The sequence below is a fragment of the Aedes albopictus genome, chromosome 3, assembly GCF_035046485.1.
Source record: "Aedes albopictus strain Foshan chromosome 3, AalbF5, whole genome shotgun sequence".
Taxonomy (NCBI): domain Eukaryota; kingdom Metazoa; phylum Arthropoda; class Insecta; order Diptera; family Culicidae; genus Aedes; species Aedes albopictus.
The window spans coordinates 292,639,463-292,652,895 of record NC_085138.1 but is presented as its reverse complement, the minus strand read 5'-3'; the positions used below and the strand labels follow the sequence as shown (position 1 = coordinate 292,652,895).

The window sequence follows — 13,433 nt, the reverse complement described above, 5'->3', positions numbered from 1 at the left end:
AAGTATCCGAATGCCGAACCTAACATCTCCCATCGCAGCATTGTTGTACTGCAACTCGCCTACGTTATATTGGTCCCAGTGATACTTCAATGTGATCCCTGCAGTTACGTAGCTTATTACCCCAATTATTACTCATACGACATGCTGTGAGTGAGTGAGACAACATAGCCTTACCAAAGACAAGAGCCCCCAAATGTCGTCATGAAGATAAGCAGTTATCGGCAAAAATATAAAAATGCTTCACAGATCTATTATCTAAAAAAGTATATGCGCTCTTATCGGCTCGAAAAGGCAATCGAGTGGGGTTTTGATAAGGCAATTCGGGTTAGATCCGCAGTCAGTGGTTAGGAATATGATGCGAAGGTGTGGGAGTCCGTTTTGAAGCCAGAACAGGAAGAATAATTTAATTTTTAAATCTAAAAAAAACTAGTTCAAGATGGCGGCCAGTGAATCGATTAGGCAATGCAGGGGTGAGTTATTTAGATCGCACAGAGCAAATATATAGTGCCAAGATCTGCGTGAAAAACCATGTTGTTTTAATTGAACACAAATTAACAACGGAGCTCCACCGGACATCGTCTGGTATCAATTTTATCAGATTGAGAAGCAAAACACAAAGAAAATGAATCATGGTGGTTTCGATTGGCAATAGCTTTTAACAGAGTGCTTTTTTTCACGTTTTCTTTTCATTACACCTGGCCAATAGATGTTATCTTAAACAACAAACTGGTGACCTTTCTGAGTGTGGCACTTTTTGCCTTCATGATATCGACCATTGCGCTGGCCAGTTCCAACCAAAGCAAGAAGAACGCCATTCAGGAGTGCCAAGCGGAGCTTACGGATGCGGTAAGTTGCGGGGGTTGTGGATATGTTTATCTTAGTTGAATAACGCATTCGGTCATGAGACCTTGAACAGATTACGTGAGGATGAAGACTATAGATAAATACCAGAGTTGTTACGGGTGTGAGTAATGCGGCTAGTTGAAGATATGCGATATGACAGGAGATTTGAAGTTTATTTGAACATTGAACATCTCATGAAACAAACGGGTGTGCAGATCTACCACATTTTCTAGTCTGTACATATATGTCAATGGTTGCTCCTACGTGATTGATCTGGCCTGGTAAAATTGCACTAAGATCGAATGAATATATGTATGAACACAAGACAGTCCACTTAGGGGAGCAAAGTCTGAAATGCCAAGGTGGGGCAAGACGACCCAAATCATGAAATCATTCCTGAATGCGATTTGATCATTACTATTGGTTAATGATATCATTATGGTAAATGATTATGATAAATTAAAACACTTTTCAAAAGTTTAACAAGAAATTTATTCGACAAGCATTGATTCCTTAACAAAAGAGTTTAACAAAACATTTGTCTGCATCTTCTTAAGCTGATGTATCGATAAGCATATGCTCCTGAACAATATGCTTTTCACTTGTCAAATAAACGCCTTCAGCCCGTCATAGTTTGACTCGGAACTTTGTTCGGATTATGGGATAAATCATGCCTAAAACTGTTTAGACAACCAAGTTATTAAAGAACCAATAAACGAATAAAACGAATCACATGAAATAAAACGGAATAGAATTATGTAGTTTAACATTGAGTGCCAAGAGACGTAATCAACGCAAAAATGAGGCATTTATTTATTATTATTAGTCTGTAACAAGATATTTTGTACCTTGATTATTATATTTTATATCTTCCGCAGCAGTTCGATTGTACGAGACGCTTGGATCGATGCATTTCACATTTCAGTGCTGTCGTGTTTACTGAATATTGTTCCCACAGTCACCTAGATAACCAAACAGCATTCAGAAATCGACACATTTCAAGTACACTGAACCAACACCTCCTCCTGTAAACGACTGTATACTGATATGCTTGCGCCCTTTAACGAAAAACAGTCGAAGATCGGATGATGATCATACGCTCCGATTGAGCACCGGATGACGGACAAGCGTATGCTTGTCATCCGGCTCAGGTAAAACTTTCGTATTGGAATTCAGCTGCAAATCCTATATAACTCGAATACAATTTGTTCGTAAATTGAATGTATGAATGATGGATAGCGACTGTTATTTATATTTTATTTTGAGCTGAAAATAATTGGAATGTGACCAGGAGGAAATGTAGTAAAAAACTAACTTGTTGTTTATAAAATACATAGAATTTTTATTTTCTGGCATAATTAATATAAACACTTCTGCTGGATAAAATATAAACACAAAAATTTACGCTTATAACACTTTTTAACTTTGTTACGCCGCTACTGGTCGAATGATGCGAACAACGCTGCCGTCTTGTCCGGTGCTGTAAGTTGTCCCAGATTCAAATGGTCCCTGAAATTTGTACAAATTGGTATGAAAATGAGCAAAACAATATTGTATTTGTAATTTCATTCCTTACCATTGCCGCACAGCGATTATTCCACGTAAATAGTTGATTTTTCGAGTAGAAATTTTATAAATCAAACTACCGAAACTCAATACACCAACAATGGCCGCCGAGCAAAACGAAAATGTTCATCACGGACCAGCAAGTTCTTGTAAGCGGGGCATTTCATGCATCAGATCTTCTGCAGTGGGAAGCGCACCCGACAACTGGATGATATGCGTTGTGGGGCACGCGCGAAACAAACATCATCCAGTGTGTGGATGATCCTGTTTCGATTTCATCTCACCCAAATTCCGAATGACGGTGCATGTTGTAAGCGTATTGTTTGTAACACCTTAACCAACTGGCTATCATTCGAAAAAGCTGCGCTTCATCAGTCGGTTGCCACAGTCAGTCGGAAAAGGGTGTATCCTATATCGCTTCATTGGGAATGATGTTTCATTCGTTCTAAGGAGGATATTTTCGCTCAGTGTATCCCTAAACATCCTTATGCACTATTTATAGAACATAATATCAAGATTCCAAGTCAAAAGCATAAATAAAAAAAATGCTTAACGGATCTTCGACTAGACGTGAGTAGATTACCTGAACAGATGCTGTGAATGCACCATGTTCAAAACCATACCGCACCACATATTGTCATACATTTTTAGGAATCTACATTTAATAATAAAAAAAAACATATTCATATCGCAATTAGTATGTCTGGAAACAATATCTTCAATAAGGACCAACACTTTTTGACCGCATTCTATACAAATTTTCTCACCGTGCGATAAAAATACTGACAGCGAATTCAGAATAGAAAACACGTGCTTTGGGTTGAACAGCTCTTAAAGTTGAGGCGTTGTTCAGTTGATTACCACGTGCTATGCTTATTCACCACTGCTGAACACAAGTTCAGGAGTGATCATTATTGAGTCATGGGAAGATTATGTTTTGCTTTGGGTGCTGCATCTCACCATCTCTAGGATGGCGCAGATAGGGAGGCATGCGGCTGGCAATCGACAGGTCTCGAGTTCTAATCCGGATTTAGGTAATTTTATATGTAGGGTAAAAAATATAATTTGGACATGTATATGATTTGGACATGCACTTCGATGTATGTCTTGCTCCGGAGAGCTAATAAAAGTAGATACTTCTGAATATCGATTATTGGATCAAACAGACCCTATTCTGATGACTTACGTTGAAAATGCGCTTAACAATTAAGAATTTACTTCAAAATTATCGAAACTGTAAAATTTTTCACTGAAACCCCTCAAATGCACAGGTATGCAAGACGACATACACTTCACAGTCACATACAATATTCACCTCAAAATCGTTGAATTGATAATTGTAAGAAATTTAAAAGTCTTATTGCAATGAAAACTGTTCAATAAAGAAGCATTGGGCAGCCAATCTCTTAACATTCATCTAGAACGCCTAAAATAGGTGGTGTCCAAAATACATTACAAGTTTTCAACTGTAAATATATTTTGGTCATCTGACGAACTACATGGGGATGCTGGTCGATTGCATACTTGGAGGCGTATTATGTGGTTCTGGCGATATTTCCTCGATTCGAACAAAAACTGTAATAGTTATCAAAATAGATGCCTGTTAAACGAAGAAATTTGATTATTTATAAGAAAATATTTGTTAATTTATGCTACTTTCATGATAAAGCAGTATTCATAGCTAAACATGGAGATAATTGCCCTGTCCAAATTATATATACCTGAGGGTGTCCAAAACATATATTCGGTGTCCAAAATGCAATTCTAACAGGCGATTGGAAATTGTGATTTTCTCAGCTTAAAATGCGTTTGTTAAGCTTTTTATCACCAGGAACGCAAAGTACAATCATATTATAAGCGTAATAGCAACTTTGCAAAATAATCAATTCCTTTTTGAGGAAGCTAGGGGACGATTTTTCCAACGTTGTCTTCAGCCTGTCCAAAATACATGAATTACCCTAATTCTTATTTCATAATCGGTGTTCTCAACATAAGAGCAAATAATTACTCTCGAGAGAGTTCAACATTTTTGCATTTCATTTATTTTCAGTCATTTCTGCCAAAGCTTAATAAACGTTTTTAACAACAAAAAATAAGTTGGTGCACAACATGATGCTTTATAACTTCTCCAAATGTGTGTGATCAGATCCCGAACTTAGGTTGTGCGTGAAAATAATTCAAATGTTATTCAACATAATGCTGAATTAATTCGTCATAATGGTGCCTGTTAAATGAGTAATTGTTAGTTGGGATGCCAAGATAAAGTTTTTTTTTGTCTGTATTAACGAGATTTTTAACCCTAGGCTAGTTCATCTCGGGACCCACGTTTTTACTTCCCTTCCGAAGGAAGAACCCACATTTTGTGAGTATGTCGGGAGTGGGATTCGATCCCAGGTCCTCGGCGTGACAGTCAAGTGTTCTAACCACCACACCAGGTCCGCTCCACAACCAAGACAAAGGGTATACGGAATCAAATTGCGCCACGGGAAATAGTGCATAACTGTTGATTGCATACATCAAAATGACTGATTTTTATCACTAACAGTTATGTGCAGATGATACCATAAAAATTTCAGAGGAATCGGTGAATGAATTTTTTTTCTGTAAGTGGAATATGTATGTAGGAATACCCGAGCAGAAGGGAATAACATCAGCATAAGGAGCTGTGTTATTTGGGTAAAATAACTGAATAATAAAATCGATTATTTTCAAGTTATTATCATAACATATTGCGTTATAAACTTGTCTGTCATAAGCGGCAAAATAACAAATTCCATAACAAAAAAATGTTCCTGGAAAACCATTTCAATAACTTGTTTTATTAGTTTCAATAACAACTTAATAACAGTGAATTCGGAAAATATTTCAATAACAAATTTTGATATTAATATGTTATTGATAATAATCGGAGAGCAGAATTTGCTATGATACCAAACTCGTTACTAAATAAGTTATAATACTTATTATATAAAATTATTCGCTTTGTCTCACAAACCCGCCATTAACATGAGGTTCATCACTCTGACTGACGCAAGAAATATTTTCAAATGATCGAAAAATACTATATTTAGCTTTTAATTCAATCTAAGAGATTTGAAGTCACAAGATAATCGAACTTTAGTAATTTCTATATTATCAAATATGACGAGTTTCGATTTCCCCCTGTTATTTATAAACTGTTATACTTTAATTGTTTTTGAAGCACGTGTGACCTTTGTTTTTTTTTTCAGCATAGAAACTGAAGAATTTTTAGAATGCTCAACAGTTTTGCAAAAACTTTTGGGATATTGGAAATATTGTACAGATTATTACAATTTTCCTGGAAAGATTCTTTGAATTCCTCCGATTTTTCCCTGGATTCAAGAATTATGTCGAATATTCCTCCTAGATTCTACAAGAGTTCCTTCAAAAATTTTGCTATAATTTCTCCTGAACTTCCTACAGGACTTTCGCCAGAAATTTTTGCAATATTTTTTTCTAAAATTCCTCTATTTATTTCTCTAAGGATTCCGTCAAAAACTCCTTTTATATGTATCAAATGACTTTGTCATAAAATTCTTCCAAAAATTTGTCAGCAGATTTAATCATAAACTTTTCCATAAATGACTCCAAAAATCTTTCAGAAATTTCTCCGAGAGTTCTTTGACGGAATCTTTCATGGATTTTCAAATACTTCTCTAGAAATTCCTCCTGAATCCTGCATAGAATCCCTTCAAGGGTTACTTCAGAATTTCCTGTGATCATTAGTATTGAAGTTCATCTTAAGATTTTCTGAAAATTTGTTTGAGGATTTCACCATGAGTTTTTCTGAAGGATTCTCCAGGAGTTTTTCAAAAGATTCTGCCAAGAATCCTAATAATTGCTCACAAGAATTAACTTCGGAATTTCTAAGAAAATTGCGCCAGTAGTTCTCTTGAAGACCTCCCCAGGGATTTATCGAACGGTTCCTCCAGAATTTCCAAGTGCTTATCCGAAAATTATTTATGAAATTCTGAAAAGGAGTCGTTCAGGAATTTCCTTTTTAACTGAATACAATAATGGAACAACACAAAGGGACAGGTCATAATTGTCGAACTGTTGCTGTGATTTCAAAACTAGTTACTGTTGTGTTATTGCTGATAAGTTGATCAATAGTACAACAATAACTAAACTTCAACAAAACATGTTATTTAAATGTAATTTAGTTAATGTATATCAATAGCTTGATTATAACAAAATGAGATTATCTAACAAAATTTGTTATGGAGAAGCTATGTCTTGATAATTTAATAATAACAAAACAAGACATAAAAACAGGTTATGTGATTTCGTAGTTATTTTCTTGCTATTCTCCTCTGCTCGGGTAGTGTAAGAAAGTTTCATTTGATTTGGTCTGATCATTAAAAAGGTGTTGCCGTATAAAGGCCGTTCACACCAAGATCCGGATAAAGTATTTATCCTGTTTCTTAGCCAAATTTCCACGGAATGGGATGAAACTTTCTATGCTCAAGACTGATACATAGAAGAACAAAAATAAAATAAATTGTTCTCCAAATCACTTTTCGTATTCAGGATGGCAGCTTCTGAGTTAGCACGCAGAAAATCTGTTTTGCACAAAAGCTATGAAAATTTGTACTAATTATTAACAAGTTCTCCCAAAATTCCGTTAATTTGTCACGGCGTGCATATGGTGAAGGTTTATCACAAAAAATTAGGCATCGCCAAATCCGCCGTTTTTCGAAAATATGGACTTCTAGCTTTCATTTAACGTGTTCCCCAAAAAAATCCACCGAGGGATCCCGAACAACTTTTTCAGAATACTGTTTTTCCCCATACAAAATGCACGGTTCCAAATTAATCCCTATTTCTACTTAACAAACATACCCAATTTTTGTATGAAAAAGTTCCCCCGATGGAATATTTCGATGTTGGGCTTGAATGAAAGCTGGTAGCGTCAACTTTCACGTAGCGTAAAGATTAGCGATGCCCATTTTTTTGTAATAAACTTGTTCTACCAGACACACCGTGTTGTAATGGACGATGAAACATACTGCCTCAGAAAGTTCGAATATCTCACAGGACAGGATTTTAACACAACAAACTTACCATAAAGAAGATCCTGAACATCTGAAACGAAAATTTAAAACCAAATTCCCTGAAAGACATTAAGTATGGCAAGCAATATGTTCGTGAGAGCTAAAATTTCAGATTTTTGTAACAACATATATGTTGAGATTTTTTCGGAAGAATGCCGCCAAAAGCGTCTGTTACGTTTTCTGAGCAAGAAAAAACATGTGACCTTGTTCTGGTCAGATTTGGCCAATTGCCATTACGTTAAAGATACAATCACTTGGTACGATCAAAACAACGTTGCATATGTAACCAAGGATTGTTATCCACCAAACCATCCACAGCTGTGACCATTTGAATCACACTGGTCTTTTACTGGTCTATGGTGTAGGAAGACCTCAAAAAGCAGTGTAGAGGTGTCAACGATTCAATAATTTCGTTCTCAGTGACATATTGCTTAGAAGTAAATCGACAAGTTCACTGTGCAAAGCTTTACGAAAGGTGTAAACAAGAAAGTGCGCGCAGCAGCTAATGGAATCAAATCCATATAAGTCTATATGCTGTGGTGTTGAGTATAGCATTTGTCTATAATATGAACTAAAAAATATGGATCAAAAACATGCTGTTATTTTTCTAGAACAATTTTTCTGTGTCCGGATTTAGGTGTGAACGGCTTTTATGTGTCCATAAATCGCAATACGCGAACCGATTTAACTGTATTGAGACATTCAAAGTTTTCTAATTTCCAAAGTTTTAAGCCAAAATGTCTCAACATTAAATGTGTGACTCTCCTTGTATTGAGTATACGAAAAAGCGTGACTGAGGAGGGAAAGGGGATCTGAAATGCCTGAATCATAATGGAGGTATTCTTTTTTAAATTCTTACACAATGGTAGAAGACCGTTAACGAATCTACAATTGGCTTCTTTAGTGGTGTTGAGATAATTCCATATTCAGAATCTGCATGCAAAACTGAGCCGAAATCCAGATTTTCATAAATTTTGGTGCCCGGGAACCTATTTAAAAAGCAGTTTGAAGTTTGTATGGGAGCGATTTGTTGAATTACCCCTTGTCGCATTTTGTACTGGGCGGAGCTGTCAAGCAGTTGGCCAGATGTCAAAAGGTGATTTCGAAAAATCTCTTCGAAATCGATTTTAGGTACCAAAATGAAGTTCTAAAAATCTGAAAAAATCATAGTGGCTCAGAAAAAGGTGCTCTTTCGTATAAAATCAAAAAATCAATACATTTTCCTTAATTTAAAAACCCAATTACAAATGGTTATACATGCTCTTGAATGTTACCAAAATCACCAAACAATATATGTTACGGGTATAAATATTTGTTACATTAATAAGACAAAATGATTGTTTAGTGCAGTGGTGCTCATCCTGCGGGCCGCATGCGGCCCTCCAAGCCCTAAGATGCGGCCCGCGGAGTACTTCAGGACGAATCGAATTTTTTGAACGATTATTTGAAATAACTCATTAAATTTATTATAAAATCAAACAAAAAAAATGCTGATTAATTTTCACAGTGTTGAACACAAATTAAATGATAAATACATAAACAAAAAGAACAATCCGTTCTGGTATGATTCGAAATCGCAACTTCGAAATATTTCGGCATTTCAGCTAAGTCACGAAATTTATAAGTGGTACGAATCAAATGAAAGTTTGTTAAAATGGAATCTTGAATCATTTAAAAAATAGTTGATGTTTTTAAGCGCAGTCAACGCAACGCTGAGCAAATATTTCACATTTCGCCTTTCCGAAGAAGATAAAAACACAAAGCACGAAGTTTTTGACAAAATTCTCAACAAATCTCAACTTGGTTGCCAATATTGTTTAATTTTCACTGCTTGTTTAAATTTCTATTATAAGACTCACACATTTTTCGAAACAAAACTTACGAATCAAATATAAATTGTCCAAGCGAAACTCCTGAACGAACTTAAAGAAAAAAATCTCAGGCGAGATTCATAAAGCGTCTCATGTGCCCTTTTGGATAAACTTTTGGATTTTTGGAAAAACTCCCGCAAACATTATTGGAGAAAAATTTTAAGCAACTCTAAGCGAAATATATGGAGAAACTCAAATCATTCTGGAGAAAATAAACCTTAAGAAACTCAATGAGAAAGTTGTAGCGATACTGCATGGCAATTACAGGAGCATCTCTTAGAAAAATGTTCTGGTGCCACTCTAGCTGGAATTTCTAAAACAACTTTAGAATAAATTCCTCGAACAACAAAAAGAGAATTTTCAGGAGTAACTACAAACAAGATTCCAGGACCAACAGCATCAAGACACAAAAGATGCCTAGACCGCCAGGAGGAAAATTTGAACAATAAATTTGAAGCAACTTATGCAGCAACTTTAGAAGATAATGTTGAAGAAACTTCCGAAAACAATGGTTAAAAATCTAATTTTTGAAAAAAAATAATGATGAAGTATTTCATCAACTTTAGAAGAGGCTTATGGAAAGAATTTAATAAAATCTTCAAGAAACTCCTGGAAAGTTTCGGAAAAATCCGGAAGCGATTCTAGTAAAAATTCTTGGAAACGATTAATGAGGAATTCCTGAAGTAACTTCAGGGCAGTTCAAAAGGCAAATCTAAGAGAAGTTGTTGGAGGTGTTCCAAGAGAGTTCTAGAAAAACTGAAAGAAACTTCAAGAAATGTCTCGAAAACCATCTAGAGCAACTCTACAAGAAATTTCAGGAGAAAATCCAGCAAACCTTTTTGGAGCGAGTCAAAAGAAATTCTTGTAAGAGCTGTTTGACAAGTGCTTGACAAGGCAATTCTAGGGGCAACTTCTAAATTGTTTGTTTGAATTTCAATTTGAAGCTCAAACGTTTTTCTCAACCAAATTTAGAATCTAAATTGAACTCCACAAAGGGCAATAGATTATAAAGTTTGACCCTTACACAAGTTCAGATTTTTAATAAATATGCTTGAGAATTGTTCTTTTTGTTGTTTTTGTGCATCGATGTTTTATGCGGCCCGCAGGTCGATCCCGTATTGCAAATTTGGCCCGCGGTATCCTCCAGCCTGAGCACCACTGGTTTAGTGTGTTCTAAATGTAAAATTCGTGAGTTCTATGTGTTATATGTATCAATTTGACTTGTAGATATTCGCCTAATTTTAATGTACATTTATAGGGTTCTGGCAGAATAGTGACTCATAAAGTGCAATCCAATTTTGAAGCCAACTTTCACGCCATTTCGTTCAGCGGAAAAATACTAGAGATACAAACCTTTCCCTGACACGGGCTTCAAGTTACAGAGTAGTTATAGAACCCGAAACAGGGTGCCCGATTAGGATTAGTTTTCCTAGATAAAACCAAGTTATGAACACAGCAAGAAATGCTGTGAACTAAAAGGCAAAATGCCAACTAAAATACAATTCCAGGATGACTAATGGACCCAAACCAATAAATGAAACCTAGTCACCCTATGGTCGGAAGGAGTTATCCATCTGGGTAACAGGGCACATTTATGTTGTGTTGCGCTGCGTCAATTTGTGACGTTCCTAATTTGTGCATTTGTAAGGTTCTATGTGTATCGTGAAGTGTTAATACTTTGTAATAATTAATTTCTTTTATTTTTGTAACATGACGCCCAACTAAAAAACCCCGTGTATGCAAATGAGTGCTAGTCGGAAAGATTATAACTTCAGTATTAAGGCCATTTTATTTTTGTGGACAAGAGCTCGTCCATAAAAGTAAAATTTAGTTGAGGTAAGATTTATTCGTTACAAAATCTGGAGAGCAGTTTGGCTTTCGGGTAACATAAATCTAGTTTTGAGTTAAGGTGTATTCTGGGGACTTGTTAGTCCTGTTCACCGCCACGTTTCTGGAAAGCATTGTGGCTTTCGGGTAGCACAACTTGTTTTGGTTTTGTTTTGAGTTTAGGTTAAGTTATTTATCTTTATCGTAGTGTTAAGTATATGGCTTTAATACTATTGTTATGAAGGATACGAAGCATATGGGAGCTGAATTTTTCGTGTATCGGTGAACGAATCACGAAAAATTCTTGCTCAAACGTTGGATTGTGTTACGGGTATAAATATTTGTTACATTAATAAGTCAAAATGATTACTTTGTAATAATTGATTTCTTTCATTTTTGTAACAAATACTACAACACTATGCATTCAAACATCCAATATGATTATGATAATGGAGTTTTACAAAAAAATTTCCTAATCACGCCACGTTTGAGTTATATGTGATCACAGTTAACATTAACCTTTATCCTATTCTTGAAATTAATTGATACTTTCAGACTCCGAGCTGCTCGGTAAATCCATCAAAGGATCTACCATTGAATGAACCTGTATATTTAATGCCAGATGGCAACACGTACAAACTGTGGGCTCCCAGCGGATCGACACTGAAGTGGAACTCAACCTCGGAACAAACAGCTCTGCTTTGCTCAGGGGCAAACAATGCTTTGGAACAGACCAGCAAAGCACTCAGTCAAAAGACTTGCTCAAAGGGACAAGAGTTTTTCGTGGAAGGTGGCACGACAGCAATCAATTCCAAGAATCTGCAGTGTAAGGCGGCCGTAGATGGTGAATGTGCTGAAAATGTCGGACCTTGTGGAAGTAATCGAGGTGTTCTGAACAAACTAGGCTTCGATGCTGGAGCTAGTGGGTTCATCACCTACATTGAAAGTTGCTTCAACACCGAAAGGTCGTCAGTTCTTTATACGAAGCATAGCCTACCTGGTGTGGCTATAGCAAGTAAGAAATATTGAAAGTTGGTATCATTTTCAAGCCTAACGTTTTCCGGTTCTCACTAGGTGCTGTAGCAGCAGATGCTTATCAGAACTGGAGAACCAATGGGATAGGAAATAAAGTCAACCCTGAAGCTTCGTATCTCCAAGATACTCAACTAGCACGATTGGAATCCCTTTTGGGATCAAAAGCACAAGCAGAAAAGTATGTACAAGTTGGAAAAGTTTTCCTGAACAAGGGGCATCTAACGCCACGTGGAGACGGAATCTTTCATACCTGGAAGCACGCAACCTTCTTCTATACAAATGCAGTTCCACAATGGAATGTAAGTATCTGTAGACATTCTCTAGTTATATATGACTAACCAGCGCAACTGTTTAAGGTAATCAATGAAGGAAACTGGAACAACGTAGAGCTGCGGGTCAGGCATGTAGCGTCCCTACTGCAGGAGGATGTGCTGGTAATTCAGGGAACGTTTGGCGTCTTAGCATTGCCCAACACGCAAAACCAATCGGTAGAAGTCTCGCTATCGGCAGAAGGAATCGATGTACCCTTGTGGATGTGGAAGATAGTCAAATCTCCGAGCAGAAATGCCGGGATTGCTTTCGTTACGTTGAACAACCCGTACGAAACCGTGGCACCAGCGGAGCTATTGTGTACCGATGTTTGCGAACAGTACGGTTGGGCTGAACCAAACTATGGTAAATTCGCGTTAGGATTTACGTACTGTTGCGATCCGAACGAGCTGATTCGAATGGTTGTTCATGCCCCATATGAAGGATTAGTCAAGCAAGTTCTCTCCACATCAATGCTGACGTCCAGTGCTGTGGGATTGTCCGTGTGGTACCATTTGATATTGGTGGTAGGATTGGTTCAACTGCTGAGAATGATGTGATTTTTCTGAGCGTTAAACTAATAAGTGAAAAAAGTGTTTTAATAGAAAGGTCAATAAATGTAATATTTAGTTAGATCCAGGTTTAATCGACTTCATGTTGTTCATTTTCTCATAAGAATAGCAGGAAGATAACCACTTATACTGTCGGGTCAAATTAAGTTTCTGATATTCATAGTATCTTTTCATTTAATTACTGATTAAAAATCTCAAAACTTACAGAGATACGTTTAGACACCTGTATTAAAAAATGAAAAATCCTATCATAAAATAAATAAAATTGCAATTTCATGTAAAATTTTGAAAATTGCGATAGCCAAAACTTTTGGAATTAACCCGAGTTAGTTTTC

The 13,433-nt window shown here is 36.4% G+C and overlaps 1 protein-coding gene across 1 annotated transcript; it reads left to right on the top strand.

The window, feature by feature from the left end:
• Positions 1-310: 310 nt before the first annotated feature.
• Positions 311-13,423, top strand: LOC109418755 (uncharacterized). Its single transcript, XM_019692980.3, has 5 exons — positions 311-470; positions 707-846; positions 11,738-12,197; positions 12,257-12,516; positions 12,574-13,423. Exons 1-5 carry the CDS (start codon positions 437-439, stop codon positions 13,084-13,086), a joined length of 1,407 nt encoding a protein of 468 aa, XP_019548525.3. The 5' UTR covers positions 311-436; the 3' UTR covers positions 13,087-13,423.
• The last annotated feature ends 10 nt before the right edge of the window (positions 13,424-13,433 follow it).